Genomic DNA, 25,491 nt, shown 5'->3' with positions numbered 1-25,491 from the left:
TAAGTACATGGGGTCAAAATTAAGTTTTTTATCGTCAAAATATGTGTCAATTTGGATTTTTTGGTCAAATTATTCATTTTTTAGGTCCAAAAAATCGCCCTAATAATAGCACAGCCAAACAAACAATCTTTTTAACAAACCATGGATTACAAGGGGTAGTATTTGTTTTGCCCAATCTCAAAATTTGACTTTCCTGAGTTAATTATGATACGGTAACTGAACTAAACTTTATTTTGCAGGTAGTATGTATTGAAATTGGCACCTTTTTGAAATGCATTTACTGTATGGAATACTGGTAAGCATCACAGTGTTTTGTAAGTGAACCGGTATATCCTTAGATAATTATTTTGATGCTGCTGCATTCGGTTATCATCGTGATAAAGATTTTTACAAATGTTTGCTGATAAAATTTCACTAAAATTGTTAACAATCCAGGAAGTATACTACCTGTGCCAGAGTAAAATTGGGGGTAACGTCATTTGAAACTTTCCATTCCATTACCTAATTATTCTATGAAAGACACCCTTCTGCCACGCACAAGTTATTGCAGAAAACAACAACTGTATCCAGTATGATATCTGCGTGATTACTGAGTAGTTCATTTGTATTAAGAATTTTTGAAACAAATATTCTTTTTTCAATAGTCTTGGATTCATCCTCAAATTCGTCTAACTGATGTCGACTCCTTGAAAAGAGCCCCCTTGTTCTACCGTGCCTGCGCTGTCAGACAATGTTGACAGTGACGTGAGAAGTCGTTCGTAACGTAATTTGTGCCGGCACATGCATCTTATGTGATACAGACCTTTGTCTCAAGAACCCATGGATACATGTGAATATGTAAGCCTATTAATTCATTTTATATATCACCATTGATTATGTAATTTGCTGGTTTTTGCAGTCCTACTTTTCTCACGCAGAGAAGTTTACGGACTATTCGATATCAGCTGAAAAAGGCTTAAACTGTGTAGACCAGTGGTTCCCAACCTTTTTCGACTCATCGCCCCCTTTTGAAGCTCAACACCGATCATCGCCCCCCAAATATTGGGAACCGAAAAACAGCACTTCGTCAGCAACCCCCCCCTCCATCCGAAAATAACGTTGCTCTTTGGCCCCATAGCGTGATAAACCAAGCCCCAGACTCCCCTCAGCCAGTGGGCTTTTTGTCGCTAAATATCAGCTATACCCTATTTCAAGTACTGTTTGGTGAGTCACCGTATTTCGCCTAAACGCGCGAAGCGCGACAAATTCATATAATTCATGTTAGAATCGGTCAATATGGTCGATGTGGTATGTTGGAAAAGGAAGACCCCTAAAAAATAATTAAACATCTTCGGGTGGAATCGTTGTTATATTGACTTCTTTACATGATGCTATTTCGTGACATCATATCTGCTATGTCAGAAGATATAGAAATCGTCAAAACGTACCAAACTAAAAGACGCACATGATTTCCAATTGGTATGTCTTTACTGGCAAATAACTTCTAAAAAATTACTCTATCATTCATGTTAATTCACGAAATAATTTTGGGCTTCCTTCGATTTCGGGCCCCCCACCCCAAATTGAGGGGTTTAGGGTGCAGTAGTTATTGTCCCGACTCCAATATAGCCGTTGTAACGCACCATCGCCCCCCTATCGCCCCTTCGTTGTTTTCGTCCCCTATCGCCCCCTTCGTCCGTTTTCGCCCTCCTATCGCCCCCTTCGTTATTTTCGCCCCCCTAGACCGCCAAATCGCCCCCTGGGGGGCGATATCGCCCACGTTGGGAACCACTGGTGTAGACTGTACAGCAGGGCTGGCCAACCTTTTCGGCCAAAGGGCCACATTCGATTGACGAACATTCGCGCGGGCCACTATCCGCGCGAAGCGCGAAAAAATTTTGAAGTTCATAGGTCAATAATATTGTCACTTGACTATATTGCGGTCCTGCTGTATATCGCTGGGCTAAGTTTGCGAGGACTGGGCTATTCGGCGCATGGACATATCGATATCGAAAGCTGTGACCAACATGCGTCAATCATTTCGTGCCTAGGTTTCACGGTGGACGGTCTTACTGCGAGCGCAAACGCAAGGTCGCATATGTTGAACGACACTTTGTCTCGTAATCGCGAATATAGTTGGACTCAATCTGATACATTAGGTGTTCTTCCATTTTAACAAAAGAGCAACAATATTAAAAACAAGAAATCAAGTGACAACATATTGCGCTAAGCTTGTAGAAAATTTTTACCTTTGATAAATCTGTCGCAAATTATTCTGCTTTATTGTAGTATACGAAGATGCACCAATATGTGAATGGCTGATGGATCTGTCAATGCGTCGGAACTGATATTTTAGTCATCACATCTCAAGTATTGCGGCCAGACTAATCAAATTTTTGGTTGGCCTTGCAAGCTCAAAATCTGTGCAATCCATTTTTGATGATATTAGAAATTTCGGAAATTACCTCGCGGGCCACTCAAAACCTTCTCGCGGGCCACATGTGGCCCGCGGGCCACGGGTTGGCCGGCCCTGCTGTACAGTGTACACTGAACAGAGATATAGTTGAACGTAATGAGCTCGTGTAACTTGTACTTTAACTATTGCTTATTGAACTATAATGGGCTAGGTCTGTGGTTCTCAACCTGGGGGGCTGAGCACCTCTCCTGCGCTTCTGTAACCTACTTGTGTGAAATATTTATGTTTACTTCTGCATAAAATTTACAATTTTCCTTTGGTATTTATTGTATTTTCTAGGAGCAGCATTTGGATTTGACCACAGTAAAAAGATGGAGCCCCCATGGCACGCCACGAATCAGGGACTCATCAAGCCTGGGTTGCGGCTGATGGAAAGAATATGAAAAATGCCCTAATGTGCAGGTAGTATGTATTGCAATTGGCACCTTTTTGAAATGCATTGGGTGTTTAAAATACTGGTAAGCATCGCAGTGTTTCGTAAGTAAACTGGTATATCCTTAGATAATGAATTTGATTCTGCTGCATTCGGTTATTTTTATGAATGTTGGCTGGTAAAATTTCACTAAAATGATTAACAATCCAGGAAAGTATGCTAAATATACAACGTTCTTTTGAATTCTCTACTAGTTGCTGACGATTACCCCTGACGAGTCTCAGCCGAAAATATTCGGGCTCATTTCAATATGCATGTATTATTCAATTTTATATTGAAGTTTTGTACCTCGAAGAAGCTGTTCAAATATTGAATAGTTCCCTTGTATTGAAAATTTTTAAAACAAGTATTTTATTTTCAACAGTCTTGGATTGATCCTCAAATTCATCCAACTGATGTCGACTCTTCGAAAAGAGCCCCCGGTTCTACCGTGCCTGCGCTAACAGACAAAGTTGATAGTGACGTGAGGAGTCATCTGAACGGATTTTGTGCTGGTGCAGTCATCTTTTGCGATAAAAACTTTTGTCTCAAGAACCCATGGAAACATGTGATTATGTAAGTCTATTTATTCATTCCATATATCACCATTGATTATGTAATGTGCTGGTTTTTGCGGTCCTAATTTTCTCAAAAACTATCGATATGTGCGATATGAGATGAAGAAAGGCTCGACCTGTGTAAATTGAACATAGGTGTAGTTGAATGTAAAGAGCTGGTGTAACGTGTATTTAAACTATTGCTTACTGAACTATACTAGGACTAGGTGAATATCAGTTACAATTACTGCAATGAAGGAAAAGTATTCAACACCTTCGAAAACATGTCACAAGGTTTTTGTAAAAAAGACAATCAATGTGTCCTTTGTCTTATATATTTTCTCGTCTCAATTCGAAGCAGCTATAAAATCTTAAAATCAAAGTTATATGTGAAGCCTACCGTATGTCAATTATTATAATGGAAATCGGAACCCATAGGAACAACGATTCTACTATATTTATTGTCGGATCTTGTTTGCAATCAATTATATTTTCAGCAAAACGAGGTTGATGAAGTCAACTGTTGAGAGACAAACGAATATAATCCAAGACCCGAGCGCATGTCTTATTGAAACAGGAACCGTAATCTTTCACAATTTACATAGACCTGCAACGTTCTGCTATAAATTTCATTCCGAGTTACAGTTCTGCATTCTCACTGTTGCCTGTGCGTCTGAATGTCAATGTAAATGTCAAAATGGCCGAATTGAAAAAAAACGCAGACCTGATTCAAGATATTTTTATTAGTCGTTTTGCTAATTTTAGTCCTGCTCAGTGATAGGATTTCACATGTATCCGAGCGCCTTTCCTGCCCTTCTGTAACCTACATGTCTGAAATATTTATATTTATTTCTGCATAAAATTTAGAATTTTCATTGACATATTCAAAACTTTGGAATTTAATCACATTTTCAAGGAGCGCAACTTGGAGTCGACCAGTAAAAAGCAGCAAACACCATGGCACGCCACTAATCAGAGATTCACCGATCCTGGATTGCAGCTGATGGAAGAATATAAAAAGGCTTCAGTGAAAATGGAGTATTCAGAAACATTGTTGACGTTTTGAGCTGCTATGCATTGGATTGTCATACCCTAAAGGAGTGGTTCTCAAACAGTAGAAAGCATTTGAAGTGGCGTGAAGCCGCAGTCAACTAAAATATTTTTCGCACATGGCAGCTTGTAGTTATTTCTCTGTGTATGGTCAGAATTTAATATTTGAATATTCTCTCATCAACAACTATTACCGTCACTGCCATCCAATTATCCGTTGGGATTTCTAGCGTTCTGGTTGCTTTTTTAAATTTTATGATACGACGATAAGGGGTGTGTGAATTTGCTATCATAAGGGGGGCGTGTCCAAAAATGTTTGAGATCCAATGCCCTAATGACTTCCAGATTTTCATTTTTTGCAGCAGACTGATAAATAACAACAAAATCTTTTCTATAAATCTGCAAAATTTGTTGGACTCAAAGAAACGATTTCTTTGTTGTTTAAACAAAAGCGATTGGCATTAACCTGATATACATACTTGTAATGCAAGCACTAGAATATTTTTGATGCCTGTTTAGCAGGCCCGATTCCATTAGGAGTATAAAAAATACTTAAGGTTGGTTATCGTGGTGGTGGTAGTGATACTGATACATTCATTGTTTGTTTGTTTATATTAAAATTAGAAATTTACAAACCATAATTTAATTAGTTTTAAGTAAGTGTTGATCATGTTTTCCGCTACATTCATTGTTTGTTTGTTTATAATAAAATTAGAAATTTACAAACCATAATTTGATTATTTTTAAGCAAGTGTTGATCATGTTTCCGCTAACGGACGTAATCACGTTATTTGATTCCATGCCCTGTCACGAAAGTTTAAGATACTATATGATATTTTGTTATCATTATCCCAATGCATTCATTTTCATGATTGAGCGAGTTGCATGATATTTGTAGTGAGTTTCCTCTTAATCATTTGTGATGTTCATGATTTCATGGACTATTCCGGAAACGGTTTCAACTGCCGATTTGAATTCATGAAACCCTGTCACAGTAGCTATTGGAAATTTGAATTTTTGCACGTATTTAATCACCCAGGTTGGGTATTATAAGCGTCATTTATTATTGAATCAATAAAATCTGATTTTATTTTGAGCCCTACGTTCTGGTGACTAGTCAACCAGCCACTTTGAGGCTAAACACTTTTTAGGTAAACAGTTTTTAATTTAAACACTTCACAACACTTCTAGGCGTTCAATTTTTGGATCACGTTTCGTGTTCAATTTTCCGGGTTGAGCAACACTTCAAAACTTAGAGCAGAGGTCTCAAACACGCGGCCCTCCAGAGCATTTTGTTCCGCCCGCGACGACATTTTAAGATTTTTAATAATTTGACAATATATACGTGTCGCATATATCTTTTCAGGTTATAAAGTTAAAATTCCCTCTTAAATTGCTCCGAAAGCCTGAAACTATAAATCATACTTCAACATCACATCTATAGCAAACGCTACCATACAGGGAAAGATTCACTATTTCGCCACATTTCCAATTCATGATGACAAAACCCGACCCTTAGACGATTCGTGACTGAAATTTGTGAGTTTGAATTGGACGCGACCTTTCGCAGAATTACTCAGACTCGGACTAAGTCGATGGCAAAATGAAAATGACCCGAGTTGACTCGGAATGCCGTGAATTTGTTAGAACCATGGACGCAACAAACTAATCGCGTATCAGGGGAATAGCAATAGATCGGAAGGTCGCAGCTTGGTATTTCGCTAACTAAGCAAGTAGTTATGGCAACCATGGGCAATCTGCTCGTTACATCTTTGGTCGCTAATCCATGTTATTAAGGCCACTTCAAGGTACCGAGTATACCGTAGTGGTATGCTCCAACGACGTAACAACAATGGGCCGTTCGGCGTTCCGATAATTCAATCACTAAGACAAATTCATTAATATATTTATATTATATTTATATTTTTTCTGCTCCTGTATTTGAAGATATTTGGCCATGAGATTAATAGCCTACATATCAGACGTACACCCGAATCCTGGCTTGGAATTACAATGCTGAACCTAAAAATGTTTTGATATCGGATCAGTCTCTATTATCAATCTGTTAAATTCAAAATATTCTTAGTATAGCTGCAAAATTATAACCCGATAGCTTTTATGATGGCATCATACATTTGTCCGCCCATATGGTGTCTATATCTTATAATTAATATATATCAAGTGCAACAACAATTCTATTCAAATAGTTATAAATGTGATGATTCTTTTCGTGCCGTTTTAGTGATGTTTATTCAAATATGCACATAAAATTTCAAAAATTTCATGAAGAAAATCTTTCCCCATCATCGGGTCATCTCGTCTCAGCCGTTGCCGAAGTAGGATTTGTATGCGCGGTCGTAGTAGACGCCGTCGTAAGTTGGCGCTCGTAGTCGCTCGGCTCATCTCATCTCATAGCAGCAGTCGATGTCGATTCGTGGTCGCGGTCGTAGTAGGAGCCGCCAGTACTTGGCGCTCGTTTGCGTGTTTTTCATATAAATTTGGTGGAGTGGTGGTGGGTGGGGTAGGAATAGGGTAGGGGTGGGTGGGGTAGGAATAGGGCATGGGTGGGTGGTGGATAGGGTAGATTGGGGGAGTAGGTGTTGGTTTAGGGGTGGGGTGGGGTGGGGTAGAGTGGGATGGGATGGGAGGTTTGGGTGGTTGGGATAGGTTGTAGGTGGATTGGTTGCGTTGCGCGAGCGTTTAAAAGGCTCGCTTAAATTATTTGGTATATTTTACTTCTTATATCGTAGATGCGTTCGTCAATATTTTGGGCGTATTCATTTTGTATGTCGAGTGCGTTTTTCCATTCCCACACAAGGGTTTTCACGTTCATAAAAGCTTTTATTATAGTCGGAGCTTGCGGTCCGTCGTAGATGTTGCGTATGATCTCGTCGGGTGTAGCGTCAATAGTCGTTTGCAGGTCGTTCTCGAGATCCTGTATTACAAGAGAGAACAGTTTTTTGTAAGTTGCGCATTCGGCGAAGGTGTGACGCAGAGTGTCTTCGGCGTGTTGGCAGAATTTGCATTTGTTTTTCAAGTAGGCGTCTTTTCTTCGTATCCAGCCTGCGTTTGTTTTTCTGGAGCCTGTAAAGTAGCTCTCAGTGTTAATGCGATACGAAATCTCACGTTTCTTGTTGTCAATGTGATCTTTGATATTGGGCTGGTATAGCCATATCTCTTTCCAGTCCGCCATGCGGCTTCCTCCTTGTTGCGTCTTCGTTTTAACAAGGATCTGGTACATTTCTTTCTGGCTTAGTTCTTGTATATCTTGTGATTGGCTTTTAATTACGTCGAATATTTCCTTTTCCTTCTTCCATTTCTCCGTCAATATATTTCTGTGAGGGTAGAGGTTGTTGTATAAATTGCAATTTATATCGCTCACCTTCGTTGTCAGATTGTATATCGCTTCTGCATGCCAGATATCAATCGGTTTCTCGAGTCGACTAAGTTGTTGTAGTCTTTTTGCTCTCTTTGCTTGTGTTGCAGATTCGATATCTGGAATATCAATCCCTCCTTCTGGCTTAGGTCTGATCAGTTGCATTGCTCGAGTTTCTCAGGACTCCACAGTAGGCCGAAGACGAGGCGTTCGAGTTGCTTGAGCTTGTCGTCTGGAATTTGCTTGTTTGCATATGTATAAGTTATTTTGCTAATTATGTATGCCTTAATCGCCGTTATTTTACCAATCCAAGAAAGCCGTTTTGATTTAATATGCCTTACGCTTTTCTCGACTCCTTGCCAGAGTCTGTCGAAGTTCATTTGCAGTTCGCTTTCTCCGTGGTATAAGCCCAGTATCTTAATTACTGGCTTTAGCATATGTGCGTGCGCAGTTTTTTGCAGTCTGATACGCGATTTTTCGTTCAGCGGTAGGATTTCCGTCTTGTCTGTGTTGATATCTTGACCTGTCACTCTCTGCAAGCTTTGATATTCGTTAAGGACTGTGGTAATAGAGTCAGTTGTTCTTAGATACAGTGTGACGTCATCAGCAAATTGGTCTAATTTATGCTCTATCCCGCCGATTCGGATACCCTTGATGTTGTCGTTAGTGCATAGCTTGTGGGCCAGCGGGTCCGCGCTAATCGCGTATAGTGTCATACTCAAAGGACATCCTTGTCTAATGCCCCTCGTACAATTTACATTGGCTGCTTGGAGGCCGTTAACCTCGAGGGTCGCAATAGGATTATCGTATATGGCTTTGATCACTTTAAGAGTTTCTCCCGAAACGGGCAGTTTATCAAGTACTTTGATGAGCATTTGGTGGTCCACCTTATCAAAGGCTTTTCTTGCGTCTATGGTCAATATATAACCTTCTAAAGGTTTTTCTTGATGATAATTAACAATTGCACTCACATTGTTGTGTATCACGTCCATTTGTCTTCCGGGAATTCCTGCTTTCTGTGTCATGTTGATGTTGCTCGAGATTTCCTCAACCAGTCTGTAGTTGAGAATTTTCGCCATTATTTTGTAGTCCGTGTTTAACAGCGAAATGGGTCGCCAGTTCGCTAAATCCTTTTTGTCCTTTCCTTTGTGAATCAAAATAATTTTAGCACGTTTCCAGCTATGCGGTATGTTTCCGTATATTAGCGCGTTGTTTATGATTTCTGTTAATCTCGAACCAATGATTTGCCACATTGCAAGGTAGAATTCCACTGTTAGGCCGTCGAAGCCCGGTGACCTTTCCCTGTTCATTGCTTTAAGTATTCGTAATATTTCGCTAGATTGTATTACCGATGTTTGTTCATTGTCCTTCCCGTGCGTGCAGTCGTGCTGATACGATGATAGATATTCGTCTTGATCGTACGAATTAATGCCGTCGTGTCGGGTCCACAATTCTGTGTAAAATTGTTCAATCTGGTTAGCAATAATATTACGGTCAGTCGTTACCGTTCCATCTCTGAGCTGAAGTTCTTTAAGCTCGGTCTTGCGCCGTCTGGTCTTCAATTCTTGCCAAAATTGTCTCGTCGTATTAGGTTCACCTTCGCAACGGTCAATTTTGGTTAACATGCGCAATTTTCCCTTTACCCTCTGATACGTTATCTGAGGGTCACAGGTTTTATATTTGTCTATTTGATATCTCTTGCTTACGTTGGCAATTCTATCTTTTAGTCTGTCCCACCATTGTTGAATTCCGTGGCAGTGTTGAATATTATTCTCTTCAAAGCTTATGAGATTAGATATTATATCTCGGTACACGTCATCTCGCAAAAGGTCATTATTACACTTCCAATTTTTTCTTCCCCACAGAGTGCTTGGCTCGATTGCGAGTGTTATTGTCGGACTTATGTGGTCAGCCACAAGGTTATTTTCATGTCCTGCATTCTGGACATGGCTCATGAGTTCACAAGATGCGTAGAAACGATCTAGTCTCCTCGCGTTTTTTCCAGTGACGTAAGTGAATACTTCGGCAAGAGGATGTCTACTCCTAAACACGTCAATCAGTTCCGCTTCTAACATGGAGGTTCTGTTTAATTCGAGTGTCTTTTTTGTCAATAATTAGGTTGAAATCACCGCCCATTATAATCGGGACTTCAATTTCATGGATTTCTGATTCCAGTTGGATTAGGAAATCGTCTCGTAACTTTCTCGCATCTGCGGATTGTCCAGACGGGGCATAAATATTTATTATAGTTATTGGGCATTTGTCAATTTGAATGCAGAGGCATTGGGCACGGTTTTCTATCATGTTATAGTGACGTAAAATTTTACCTTCGTGATGTTATTTGATCATTATCGCAGTGCCAGAATATTGTCTCACCTCGTTCTTTGTGTTGAAGTAGATAATAAATCCGATATCGGCTGCCCAGTTACGTATATCCACATTATCGATCTTATGCGTTTCCTGAATCAATAATATATCCAAATTCGATGTCTGTATATATTGTTCCAAATCCTGTAGTCTGTTTGATAATCCATTTACATTAATTGATGCTAGCTTCAATAGGTTCGCCATTGATTCTGTTTTGGGGGTCTTGCGGAATTATGGCTGTCTTCTTTTTCGTGTTGTCTTTTTTAATGCCATTTATATTCGGTTTTATTATCCTCACTTGGTTGCTTATGTTGTTTCTAGTCGTTACTCTGTTTCCGTTTTGTTGTTTCGCAGCCTTATCACAGCTGGCGCTCGATTTTGGTCCTTTGTTGACATTAGACGACTTTTTACTGAGTAGCTTTTGGGCCGTCTGTGTTTCATTTGATTTGCCTGATTCGCGTTTTTTCTCGCTGACCTGAGGCTGTACGGAGTGTTCCTCTGTTGTGTCTTCATTCTCGTATGCAGCGTCCGGTGACGTGTAAGATTTCGTCATCAATGGGCTATTCGGCGCTGTTTGATTTCTGTTCGTGTCCTCATTCTGACTCATATTCAGGTCAGCTGGTTTCTCTGTTGTTATTTTCGTCGATTCGTTCGTTTCGTCGGTTATTCTCTCACCAGCATGGGGTTCGTTTGAGTTTTCTCTCACTGCGATTTGATCATTGACTCCCTCAGCCTTTTCGATTCCAGCCTCGTGTTCGTTTTGTCTTTTGCCACGTTTCGCTTTGCATGTTTCGGCGCCATGGCCAAGCCCGCCGCACTTCGTGCATTTCAATTTTTCGGCTGGGCAATCTCTGATCATGTGACCCGTTCCGTTGCAGTTGTAGCATCGCTTTTTATATGCATCTGCAGCAGTCTTGATCCAACATCTCACCCCATCAATAATCATACTTTCTGGCATCTCTTCTTTACTGAAATCTTCAATCCAGATGTTGGTGAAGCCGTTGTAATAGTTAGTATTCTTGTAGAATACTCTTGTCTGATTGACAACCGTTCCGAATCCATATTCGTTCAGTTCTTTAACTGCCGTGGCCTTTCTAGTTTCACATGCTATGCATTTGACAATAAGATGTGTTGCTGGAGGCTTTGGGAGCTCTATGGTTATCTCGTTAAACCTTGCTTGCGTAGGGTTTAGGCTTAGCTGTTGTAGCAATTCGTCTTTTAGCTTCCTTCCACTTTTCTCTTCCTTCATTGTGATTACGAATGTTCCGGCTTTCATTTTATATATTGCTTCAATGTATTCATGGTATTCTGCAGTGATGGTGTTTGTTTGCAGCTCTTTGAGTACCATTTCATGGTCAAGGTTGTCTTCTCCCCTTACAAAGTAAGATCTATTTCTCGTATTCTTGTATATCGGTATTGCTTGCTTGGTTCCCTTGTTTGTTGTTGTGTTCTTTGATTTCGACGTTATTGTTGCATATGATGGCTGTGTAGCATTTTCTTCTGCTTCACTAGCTTTGCAGGTCTTCATGGCCGTCGCCATTATCAATCTGTAACCTTTCTCAGGTGTTACGATTTATATCCAGTATATTTCGTTTATCCAATATATTCGGTATATCCAATATTTCGTGTAATCTAGTAATACCTCGCCTCTAAGCTAGTAATCTTCCGCAGCGTTGAAAACACGTCCGTCTCGCTCGTGTCAGGCCTAAATTGATACGAGAGTAAATTACATTTTGACGATGTTTGTTTACTGTCAGTCTGCTGGATCGTCTCACTTTCATTAGGACAATTCAATCCCGCCAAATAAGGCCTACTTGGAAAGACATAGAACACCCCTATAAGTGCTGCGGCCCGCGGCGTCGTCAAAACGGGAAAACTGGCCCACGAGCACATTTGAGTTTGAGACCTCTGACTTAGAGTGTATATTTTGACCACCTCTGATTACGACACCAAATTTCGTTAGTTTTCCGCCTTCAAACATCGTGTTATACAAATATTATGTATACGGAATAAGTATAAATCTTACTATGTTGTTGCTATTTATAAAAATACCTCCCTCAGTTACCAATTTCGCGTAGACTATGCAATTTTGTAAGGTAGGTAGAAAACTACTTTTAAGCTGTTACACTTATACTGCGAGTACCGTTGCACTGAATATTGCAAAGTAGATAGAAGAGCTACAGTTTCCAATCTACTAAAGTCTTACACTAGAGATTTTGTAGAGTAGATACAAAACTATCTTTATATTGTATAATAAATACTAATTTTATTAAAAATTCGAACACCTTTACATCGAATTTGTAGACGAGTAAGTAGACGAAAAAGTACTTATTCATGATATAATAATAATTCTACTTGTACACTTTTTCACGTTTTATAACTCGCATAATTACTTTTCGCTATATTTAAAGTCTGTCAAATACCAGTATATGCGACGCTGAGCTCATATTCGTTCTGGTTGATCATCTTGACTAACGATATTCATTGAACAACCTCGTCAGTGATAACTTTGATACTTGAAACAGTGTTATATGACATAATAGCCATAAGAAGTTACGACAGTTTGAAATTAGCTACCTTACGACACCAAACTTCGTTAGTTCTCCGCCGTCAAATATCGTGTTATACAAATATTATGCATACGGAACAAGTATAAATCTGACTATGTTGTTGCTATTTACAAAAATACCTCCCTCAGTAATCAATTTCGCGTAGGCTATGCATACAAATGAGGAAAGTCACATCAACGTGTGCATGGTTACTTGTTGTATTATATAACTTGTAATTCGCACAAGTGATTCGAACAAATTATTTACATGAACGCGACAGACACATATTACTCGGATGTACACCATTTCCAAAAACTTTTACATTATGGATTTTGTAAAATGAATCCTAATTGTATTAAGCCATCAAAAAATTTACGATGAGTATTGTAAAGCAGATAGAAAACTACTCTTTATTGATGTACTTAAACACTCCGGATTTTGTAGAGTATCGAATTTATAAAGTAGAAAGAAGTCAATACTTACTTGTTTAGTCGCTCGGAAATCATCACTTCTTCTACTTTACTAGAAATTTAGCGCTGAAAAATGACTAACATTGTGAAGTGACTCGCGTCATACATATTCCAGACATCGCGGCGTCAGACGTCAGACATATCTGTGCCTGAGCACGTGCGGCTGAATTTTCCGGGATAGATATTATATCGACGCGATGTTTTCGTATTGGATAATGACAAGATGCGTTGCTGTAAGATATTGAGGGTTTCGAAGCCACAGCTTAAATCTAGCTTTAGAATATTGCAGGTGTTGATAGCAGATATTGTAGTTATAGCAGTGTCCGAGCTCGAAACTGGCAAGTTATTCTCAGTCCTGTTTCTGAAGACGTATGTATTTTCGTTACAGTTTATTGGTGAACAGAAGCTATGGCTTAAAAGAATGTATTACATTTTCTGACATTGAACTACACGAAAATGGAAGCGTTATGGCATTATGAATCATGACGTCGAATGCTTATGTGAGAGAAAGGGATCATTTCGCCTCTCGCTACTAGCACGGTGCCGTGCGAAATACATTGGACGTGCGATGCAAAGGAATATTACCAGAAAAGTTTGCAATCACGCTGGAAAAGATGATTCAGGTACGAAGTCCTAGGCCAGGGGTATCAAACTCAACTTGCGTCGCTGGCCGGATTCAAACTTTCAAACCGCTCGCGGGCCGGATCAGTCAAATCATTCCAAAATGTTACGGTACATCAAAACGCCCGACCTTACTTTTCGCTTGAATAGTTTATTATCAATCCTGTATACATTTTGGTATATTACATAACATTCACGATCATATCTTATGGATATATTCTAGCAGCACCTTTACTCGCAAACAACGGAATTTTGGCAAAAATTCAAAGATTGATCGTTTGAATTCAACCGCTAGAACACGGACTCTAACGACGGAATAAGCGGACATATTTGTATGCTCCCTTTGTTTTATTCGTAATCTGCCGTTAACTCATCGTATGCGCTTTGAGGAACACAAGTGATTTAATTGCAAACGCAGACGTTAGAATTTGGCTCATTATTAATCGTCATTCGGGTTTCTCTGTCTGTCTGGGGCCTTGGAGTAGAAGTGATACAGCAGTGCGAAAAAATATATTTGAATTGTATTTTTTTTAACTATTATATTCTCCATGCGACCTGCATATAACAGTTTTTTTTTCAGTTCATGTATAACTACTTTTTGGCTCATTTCTTCATAAAAATAAGAACTCAGTGTGCACTTTTTGGAGTTTTGGAAATTGGATGTCAGTATCACCAACTTGTTCCTGATGATGACTAGAGTAAAACCATAACACCTCTGTCGGATAATTATATCACGGTCTATGATCTTGACATTTGTGGCCTTGCGGGAAGTATTTCTTACAATAATATCTCAACATTTGTTAGAAAATGTGCTGGGTAATACAGGGGTTTTTCAAACTACTCAGAATTTCTTCGCAGGCCGCATGCGGCCTGCGGGCCTTATGTTCGACACCGCTATCCTAGGCCATTAATATTCGAGAAATTGACAAGAATATGAAAAGTCGCAGTATGTCATACTATAGCGTCTCAAAGTTTCCAAATTGTAACTGTGTTGATGACTGCATAATCTTTGTTCAGATTATAGAAGAACCTACAAAAGAGCATGGCCCAAAGTACAGTCCTTCAACTACTGCCGAAGTTTTGATGAAGTCCTCTTCATTCAGGCAGTTGCTGACTGATGATCTCCACAAGAAAGACTGGATTTTCGTCATTATCCACACTTACTTTTTTTTATGTGTTCCCGCACCAAATAAACCTGATTCAAATTTACTGGTCTCAGGAACGTAAAACTGCTGCATTGGACCAGACCAGTAACTTGGTATTACAGCCGTTCTCCGTTACATTAGGTAACGGGAATTTTCCGTAAAAATTGTAACAGTCAGTCTTTGTAAAAATAAATTACGGTCAATAATATTTACGGGAAAATAATTTTCAAATTTACCGGTCTCAGAGTCGTAAAACTGCTGCCAGGACCAGACCAGTAATTTGGCATAGAATATTTTTAACAGTGTAGCATGTTATAGTCGCAAAAATGCACCCTGAAACTTGGCAGGTGGACGTTGACTATATACTTGGGACCACTGATGCCAAGACTGAGACGACTAGAAAATGGCCTAGGGCTTTCCAACAAGATCAATCTTTAGGATGGAATATTCTTTCAGCTATTAGCATGCATGACTAGTCCCAATATCGATTCATTAGACGCTGAAAAACGTGATCCGTTATTGTACGCAGCTCATATATAGTTCAGAATAAAATGAAGTTTATGATCATAATACTTCTTGTATCTAAACCTCTTTATTAAAGTTACTTCTTTGGTGGTAACCATCCCCATGGTCCATGCTAGTGAGCACGGTGTTGTGCTAACGAGAAGTAGGGGGCTGTAGGACTGAATGCAATCGAGTGACAATAAATCTCCATATCCATATTGTTAGTGTGGGGTGTTACTAGTTTACGAGGGCACACAACGGCTTTGCGCACACAACGGCTTTGCCACCTTAAATGCTATCAGGCGCAACCTCTGTTTATTTCATCTGGAATTGCAGTATTATCCTTCCTTTACGCTTTGTCATGTTTGTTTGTTTTATTCACATAATTGGCGCTTTTAACAACTTGGGTCATTTGCGCCTAGCACGGAAATTGCATTAACATCGATGTCTTCACGGTCTTTTTCTTGTCATTTGTTGCCAATTTTCCAGAGTTCGGCGTTCTCTCTCCCTATGGGCTTTTCTAGGCGCTGTATATACAGCGGATCGGCGATGAGGAGCCCAGATAAACCCCCGACACATAGAGACATGGCAGCTTAATACTCGATCCAGAATAGAAAAACTGGAATATTCGATTTTGCTCAGCCAGATTTGTAAACTAACAGCAGGTCTACGACTAACTTATTTGAAGAGCTTCTTGGAGGTACCGAACTTCAATATACAATTAAATAGTACATTCATATTGAAATGAACCCGAATATTTTCGGCTGACACTCGTCAGGGTTAATCGTCAGCAACTAGTAGAGAATTGGAAAGAACATTGCATATCAACAATCGTATCACAAAATATGACGTCACCAGCATGAAATTTCGAATGAGAGAGCGTTCAATGTACTATTTTTAGGTGGTACACGAACTCCTTTTGTTGACAGAGTTTTGGTTGGTGTATTTTGATAAAAGTTGATTCCAAGGCACACAAATGGAATTGTGAACGGCCTCGCCCTACGATTCGAAGTCGGTCGTCTCGATAATTATTCGCACAAATCGGATTATCCAACAGATGTTTGCCGATGGCAGAATTAATGGCCTTTGATCGATCAGCATCAATCTTAAGTGGATGAGTTAAGGGTGAGCTTTTCACTGAGCGTGACGCACGTGTTCTGATAAATCTGGGGACATGTTGGTTTATGCCAGGGGTGGGCAAACTTTTGAGCTCGCGGGCCGCATTCAACATCTGAATCCATTCGCGGGCCGCACTATATAAAATTGGGATTAAAAACCACAACGCAATATTGGTATTTGATTATATAGCGAGGACATGGAGGTAATATATATGCTTATTTAAAACAATTCAAATATTGCTTTGATTATATCGTACACGCGTCAGAATGAGTGGCGAGATTTTATGGGCCGATCGACCTCAATAACCAATTTGTCAAAACTATATAAGAGATGAAAGTAGGTTGTCCCGATTCTTAGAACATGATTGAAATTTGAATCTGTGAGCAGCGATCTGTTCATAGATTTACTAATTCCGCCAGAAATTAAAAATAACAAATAATATAGGAAGTACTTATACCTTAGAACAGTGGTTCTCAAACTTTTTAAGACCCCACTCCTTATGATGGTAAAAGATTTCGCGACCCCTTTATTGTCATATCACAAAACGCAACCAGGATGCTATAGCAAACCTAACGGATAGTTCGATGGCATGGAAGGTTTTACAACTGTGTATGAGAGATTTTCGGACATGAAATTCAGACTAAATACAGAGCAATAACTATAAACGGGATGCAAATCGCGCCACGCTCGAAATTTTTTTCAGTTGATCTCAGCTTCGCGACACCCTTCAGATGCTTTCACATCTCCAAGGGGGGTGCGCCCCCCAGTTTGAGAACCACTAAATTTTTGTGAAATATACTAATAAAAAGTTTAATCAAGTCCCTGCATTAATTCGAATTTCAGTACGCATTTTATCAATATTTTTAATATGTTTCCTTAGAGACTCACGGGCCGCACAGAACGGTGTGGAGGGCCGCATGCGGCCCGCGGGCCGTAGTTTGCCCACCCCTGGTTTATGCGGTCCTTCAAACGTCTTGACGTTCTTCCCACGTAGCCACAATCACAGTGGCACCTATATTCAAACACTACATTACTTTGTTGAAGTGCAGGAAGCATGTCTTTGCGTGTTGAAGGGAGCTGTTGTGTTGTTGTAAAAATCACATTGGTTTTGACTGTGTCGTTCTAAACTCAGTTTGTTACCCGAACATATCATCAACGCTCTATGCACGAGTGTGCCTATGAGGTTAATTTTTCTGCGTCGAGGACTAAATGAATTCCAGCGAAGGTATTGGCCTGTGAATGTCGGTTTCCTGAAGACAGACGTTTCAAATTTGTTGGTATTGCGCTTTTCAACTAATACGCCCAGAAATGATAATGAGTTATTGCGTTCTTTTTCTATTGTGAATTGCAAGGCCGGGTGAAGCGAGTTTAAGCGAATGAGAAATTGGTCACACTCCGATTCATTCCTGAATATGACAAATGTATCATATACGTATCGGCGGTACAATAGTGGTTTGGCGGACTCACGCTGGGTGAGAAGCTCGCCCTCGTAATACCCTACGAAAATGTTGGCCAAAATAGGTCCCACGGGACTACCCATGGCTAAGCCGTCTATTTGGCGAAACATGACCTCGTTAAAGCTAAATTCCACGGGGCAAGTTGCCGCTTGTAAAAGTTCAACAAAGACGTCACGCGGGATTGATGGTGGTGGTAACTTACCACCGTACAGCGCGTTGGCACAAATATCAATAGTCTCATGCAGCGGAACGTTCGTAAAAAGACTAGAGATATCAAATGAGCTCAGAAACACGTCTGGATTCGGCAAATCCAGGTTTCGTATTTCACCAGCAAACGTGAACGAATCGCGAACACATTCCGCGCCGTTCAATTCCCGAACCGGTTCCAAAATGTCAATAAGCCATTTTGCCAGCTGATGGTGAGCAGACCCGGTCATGGAAAGTATAGGTCTCGCTGGGACATTGTCTTTGTGAGTTTTTGGCAGTCCGTACATGCGTGGTCTTTGCGATCCCGTTGGTCTGATGGCGCTGTATGTTTCTGCCGTTAGGACACCGTTTTTCTTCAAGGTCAGCAAACGGTTTGTCAGTCGTTTTTCAATTTTAGGTGTATTATCAAATTCCGAAACCCAACCAAGCGAGATAAATTTGGTTTTGTCATGCAATAATGATTCCATTTTCGAAATGTAGTCAGCTTTGTTCAGAATGACAACACCGGATCCTTTGTCTGGTTTGGTGATGTGAATTTCAGGGTTGGATCGTAATGCTTTGATGGCAAGGAAACATTCTTTGTTCATCAGGAAGTCCGCCTTGTCGACCGGGCATCCACAATACGAATGCGCCAAATCTGATAACCGAGCTTTGAGAGCAGGTATACCCTCGTCTGATTTAGGTTCGTGGTGTTTTAATTGGCCGAGTAGAACTTCAAATTCCGCAAATACCTCCTAATTCTTGACAGTGGCAGGCAAAAATTGAGCCCATGGGAGAAAACAAATTCTTCAGTCGGGCTTAGCTTATGATCTGATAGGTTGAGTATATTCTTCTTGCTTGGACTTGCAATACTACCGAATCGCTGGCTAACTAAGCGGTTAATGCCACGTTCGTTCCTTGTTGAATTCTGCTTTTCTTTGATAGTATCTATCGATGCCAAATAACGGCAGAAGCGAAATAAGTCGAAAAACGACAGGATAGAACGTACTTCCTTCTGCAGCGATCGACAAACACGGCGGAGAGTAGTAACCAACTTCTCATTCTTCCCAATCTCGTCATATAAAAACGCTTGTTCCATTCTAGGATTGAGCAACTGGCTTTAATTGTGATTGCGTTTAGATTCGGCCCAGAGAGGTTCACAACTGAAGCATGCGTTGGCAGTTACCCGTTTAGCTACATTCCATTTTCTGCCGGTCCACGAAACTGCATCGGACAGCGGTTCACCTTGATGGAAGAAAAGTGATTTTTGCGAATTATCTGTGTCGCTAAAATATCAAAGCCTGAGAGACAATACGAAGCAGATGGGGCTGATGGGCGATTTGATCCTGCACCAAAGAAATGGAGTGAAAGTTCAGATTTCTAAAATATGTCAACTTTCAAGGGTTCCTTCCAACAGTGCTAGGTGTGATTGCAAATATAACTGGTTGCGAATGGAATGTTCGGAGGAATATTCAAATATAATTTAACTTTTCATGGTCGAAGTTTTCAGAGAATTACTTTGCGATTTCACTGCAGTGAATACGTGTGATATCAAAGGGCATGCAACTGGCAAATGGGGTGTCAATTGAGATTTCTAAGATATGGACGCTTATTTATTTATGTTAGGTTCATTCCTGTTCGGTGGTTGCACCAATAACCGATTTTTAGTGCAATGGTTGAGGAAAATATGTCTCGTTGGAGATCAAGGGTACACTGTGAAAAATAAACATGGATTTTATCATGGAAATGACATGACTTACTCTTTCTCATGTTAATTCCATGAAAATACCGACATGGTTTTAAAATCTCTTGTTCACATGATAAGAACTTCCATGTTGAGACATGATAAGGCATCCATGTCTATGGTTATCCAGTAAGAGTATCAGGTTGAGATTCAGCGATATCATCATAATTATCATCATCATCGTCACTGAGAGAGAGGGAGAGAGAGAGAGGAGGGAGAGAGAGAGGAGGGAGCCGAGAGAGGGAGAGAGAGGAGGGAGAGATAGAGAATAGAGAAGAAAGAAGGGAAATGGAGCATAGAGAAAGGAGAGGGGAGGGGAGGAGAGAGATAGGGGAGAGAGAGAGGGGATGAGAGAGAGAGATATCAGACTTATTCTCGTTTGCACCATTGAGATGCTTTGATGATTGAGATGCGATAACCATGCTATTCCTGAATGCCGAACATTGAGCCTGATAGCCGCGGATACCAGTTTTTTAGTCTTTGGTCTGACATGGCCGCCAATTGACCATATGACCTACCGATTAAGAAGCAGAAGCAGGACGCTTTGCCATTTCACTATAACGCTTTTACAGCCGAGTGACAAGTAAACATCGTTACATCCTCACAGGATATATTGCAATACACAAACATCGTGATTCGAAAATATGAACATCATCGCACGCAAACATAGCCGTTCGGTAACGGAGCCATAATGACTCCGGATTATCTGGTTACAAGACCAGTCATGCGTACAGTGTAGCGTTCAATAGTTCTATAGTTCAATTCAAAAGGATTGGAAAAAAGAGGAAGGAAGGTTGGCAGCTCATTACCATGAAGCAAGCAGATAGCCCATTATAGTGGTCTTTGTAAAAGTTCATTGCACGAATGATGCCTTTGAATCTCCCTGTCATTGAAGCTGTACTGTCCGATCCCACGACAGCTGGGTTTTTGCAGAGTTTGGTGTTGGAAATAAACTGATACATTTCTTGCCAAAACACGACCTTTTCCATTGGGAGGTGACAAGTGACCGAGGTAATACTCAACTGGTTCTCCTACTAAAACAATATGTTCCTCCAGCTCTGTTGTCATAGAGCATTTTCAAGTGGGTGCCTCGACCATATTCAAAGTGTCATCTTTTCTTCCATCGAAGTAGAGTCCATACACAAGATTTAAGTTTTCTGCTTCTCTTCTTTGTATTTCTTTTCTGCACCTTTCTGTCTTTTCTCGTAATTTGCCGTGATCTACCACAGACGAATCACTTTTTTAGTTAATTATTCCAACATATTGCAATACACAAGTTGCAGCAGCAGCTCCTGTAAGGTCCAATACATTATACCGTTCACAAACTCTTGCCAAGTTGATCCCCAACACATGGTTTTGGTTTGATGGTTGAGCACCTCCCATAAAAGTTGAATCATTACCAGAAGATGTTGATTAAGATTGCATTGACTCTGAATCCCTTTGATTAAAGCTGAATTGCCCTATAGAAGTGCTGGCACCTGCATTAGAATCACCGGTTGTTGGATTGAGCTTGACTGCCTTCGAAATCTTTCGTCAGCTGATGAAAGAAGCACAGCGTCAACCAAACATTTTCCCTTGCGCTCTGCTTTTTGATCTTCAAATCCTTCGGTGCCATCCTTAAGCCACATTGGAGTGCAATTTTATCTCTCTGTCTGCTATCGCAGCAGAATATGCCAAAAAGCTTATCAATATCTTGCAAGAACGTAGTTTCCATTTCTTTATAAGAATTTGATGTTCTAGATTTCTTGTGATACCGAGTTAGGTGACTAAATTTCAACATCAGTTGATTGACTTTTCGCGCAATTTGAAACTCATTATGGAAAATACATTGTACCAAATCCAATGGTCCTGTAGCTCCTTTGCAACTATGAAGAAAGTTCAATCATGCTCTCTGCTATCCAAATTATACTAGGTTGATATAAAAATCAACTGATAAGTCCTTCAAACAAGATTTCGTTGTTAAAGCAGCAATGCAGCAAACAGTAACATGCTAATCGGCATTGCAAATTTGGTTCAACCATCCAACACTTTTAATGGCGGTCTAAAAATCGACAATTTGTTTGTAACTTCTTTTCTGTACATTTTCAGGACAAAGTTCTATGGAAGTTAGATAGAAACATGTTGCTTCCACAGATTTTAAACCCAAAACTGGCTTTCTAGCATAAGCGGTTATCAGGATATGGCAACATTAGCTATTTTCGACTAGTTTGGTGAAATAGCTCGGACACTAGAGGGCGTAAGAACCTGAAATGATGATACAAGTTATTCATTTTTGATTTGGGGCCAAATATCGGAGGCACTTTTTGAAATTCAAAATTTTATTTTTTTCACTCCACCCTAACACGAAAGAATACGAAGCACAGACCAGGGTTGTAATGACTCGAGTCATGACTCGACTCGAGTCAGACTCGAGTCACGATTTTTTTGTGACTCGACTTAACTCGAGTCATTTTCTTGAAATGGGAAAATGACTCGACTCGACTCGAGTCAATATTTGGATTGGCTCGACTTGTACTCGAGTCATTACGCATGACTCGATGCAAGTCATTGACTCGGCTTATTTTATATGACTTGAAGATGAAGAAATTTGCGAATCGTAATGGCTAGATCAACGCATCTGACGAATTCTGGCGACATCGCTATTTGTCACTACGGCTTGCGTTGCACTCGCCTGATATCAGATATGCCGCCGTAAAAACAACAGACAATGGTACATAGTAGCAATGCATTGTACAAAATTATCCAGTGATGAAGAGGTAATAGATCCTCCGCAATCAAAGACTTTTCAATTATACGAGCAAACAATCGAAGCAAAGTTCAATTAGAGCCAATGAAATGACACTGACTGATAAGCTCATGTGTAGATTTGAAGGCGATGATTCTTTGCATTTTTGGGCGACTAGAAAGAATGAGTATTCAATGCTCTTCAGTGTGGTTCAAAAATGCTTGTCAATTCCTGCATCTAGTGCCCTAGTGGAACGAGTATTCAGTAGATGTGGATATATTCTAAGGCCATGCCGCTTTAACATATCTGAGGATCTCTTTTTCACATCAGTATTTTTGAAGTGTAACTCATTGATTTGATCTGCTGTCTCTGAAAACACACGATACGTTTTGTTAGGTATGTGCATTGTGCACGTGAGTAACAATGAATGGCTAATATTGTGTGATGTTTGTACAATATGGCTGTTCTAAAATAACTTCTTTTTATTTTACTGGGTGGCTACTTGATAAAATTGTTATGTTGCATAAAAAGAACACTGAATCTGGGTTAATTTGAAAAAGTAGAATCAATGATGTGAGAGGAGAATATTTTAGATTTGAAAATAAATGGATTATTTTTAGTGAGAAATTCTTTCATAATATTTTAATTACATACCAGTAGTAAGCGGGGGTACACGAGATAGTGTAATGGTTATGCGTTCGGCTTCTCGATCGGTAGGTCGTGGGTTCAATCTCGGCCGGGTCATACGAAAGACTCGAAAATTGGTATCCGCAGCTATCCCGCTATAGGCGCTCAGCAATCACGGATAGCATGGAGGAGAAAAATAACGGGGGCGCAGACTAGATGACCACCTCAGGGCCGTATCGCAACTCCGTCGTCAAATCATCTCGATGGTGCAGGCGAAAAAGAATATCATATCTCTCTCTCTCATATCCAAAATATTCCACTCTAATAACTTCGCTTCTCCGAGTTGGAATTGAGCCTAATTTGCTACGAATCATATTTTTACACAATCTAACAATATCATGAGGTAGCCGGTAAAATTCGAAAATCTCTATTTGTAATTATTCGTAATATGACAATGGCAGGTATGGTTTGAACCAAACTATATGGAAGGCTGTTTAATCGCGATATGTCATTGAGCAGGCTCCAAAGTAAATCAAGTTCCGTTTCAGCTCAGTTTACCCAGCTCGTGGTTTCATTCCACGCAGCAATATTCAAAAGTAGGTTTTATGTTTTGAATTCCAAGAAACGGACACGCGTGCTGCTCAAATAGCAGGCCACACTTTGCCCAGGGCTGAGTTCGTTGGGGATTTTAAAGCTCAATACTTTTTGGTAGGATATACAATAATAGGGTATTTCAAGTAGCGGATTTTAAAAACTGTCTGGTCCCTAAGGCGATGTTGAAATTTGCGTAGTTTTTGCCACACCTATGTTTGAAGTTCACACTACACAAACAGTAACTGCATTCATTTAGTTTTAAAAAAGTTTTTTTTTTACTGAAGTGTTTCTCTTGAGCTGATTTCTGGCACTTCTCATTCAGGTGGTCAGACAATTGACTGGATGGTCGTCATCAATGTTCCCTCTAAGCTGCGCACGTGCGCAAATGCGCAGTACTGAAACGGTCTCTGCGCACAGAAAATCTAAGCTGCGCACAACAAATCCGAAGTGATGTTTTTTTAGTCGTTGCGCACTGTTGTCCAGTGGACCTAACAGGCGCGCAGACTCGTGAAAAAATTAGAGGGAACATCGTTCGGGCAAATAGTCACTGAAGTCTGAAACCGAGATACAAGTGCGGCCCACAAAGGTAAATATTGCGTTCCGTGAAGAAATGAGAATTTGCAATCACGTGCTCCTCATGAAAGAGATTTTTTAGTATGATCCAGTGTTGGGATCAAGTCATTACCTTCGAGTCATTTCGAGTCATTGCACATTTTGACTCGAGTCAAGTCAAGTCAAGTCAATCGATTTTCGAAGGTGACTCGAGTCAAGTCGAGTCATATGAAGAAGGTGACTCGAGTTGAATCATGACTCGAGTCATCCCGACACCGGTGTGGTCATCTGTGGTCACGTAAGCTACGCGTGAGCGATACTGACATTTCAACAGCGCATTATTTTCTGGGAATCGGGAAATAACATGGTTCACCAAAGTTATAAATAACAACGGGCTTACTCGAAGTTAATCTGCGAGAAAATAACGAATAGTCTTCTCCGAGTGGCATGTACATTGCGTATGATTGATATTAAGGACCGCAACTGCTGCACCCCAAACCCCTCAATTGGGAGGGCTGAGCCCGAAGGGGGCCCAAAATTATTTCGTGAATTAACATAAATATTGATGTATTTTTTTAGAATTTTTCAAGAAATTTGTTAGCGCCTTGCGCGATTTCATATTGTCAGATATCTTGAGTATTGGGTACCCTATCACAACAGAAAATAGGCCTACGCATTATTTATAGAAATGGGCACTTGGGCCTCGGCCATTACCGCGACGAGTCATGACATAGGAAGCTATATAAGCTATGTAACAGTGCACCAGAACGATCAGCAGCGAGAAAACCTTGGCCGAAAAGGACTGCCGTTGTGCTGACCGCAAACTTCGATATAAATACAATACATATCTGTTTAATTGTCCATAGGCACCTACATGGCTGGCGCCGAAAGTTCCTGTTCTGGCGATCCGAGTCCCACAACAAGACAAATGCCATATCAGGGAACATTATTTGCCAGTAAAGAAACACCAATTTGAAATCG

At 40.2% G+C, this 25,491-nt stretch overlaps 2 protein-coding genes across 4 annotated transcripts in view; both read left to right on the top strand.

Annotated features, from left to right (window-relative positions):
* Window positions 1–19,532, top strand: part of LOC145445854 (cytochrome P450 4V2-like) — a 416,089-nt gene extending 396,557 nt beyond the window's left edge. Inside the window, exon 6 of the mRNA XM_080324007.1 lies at window positions 19,409–19,532. Coding sequence (XP_080180133.1) covers window positions 19,409–19,532 — 124 coding nt within the window. The remainder of the gene's footprint in view (window positions 1–19,408) is intronic.
* The window catches only part of LOC145445865 (neuronal pentraxin-2-like), a 540,218-nt gene that overhangs the window by 466,640 nt on the left and 48,087 nt on the right, over window positions 1–25,491 (top strand). The gene's annotated exons all lie outside the window — the stretch shown is intronic.

Source organism: Botryllus schlosseri, chromosome 9 (assembly GCF_051294905.1).
Source record: "Botryllus schlosseri isolate E-star chromosome 9, Bs_hap1, whole genome shotgun sequence".
Lineage (NCBI taxonomy): Eukaryota > Metazoa > Chordata > Ascidiacea > Stolidobranchia > Styelidae > Botryllus > Botryllus schlosseri.
This window is presented reverse-complemented; position numbering and strand designations above follow the sequence as displayed.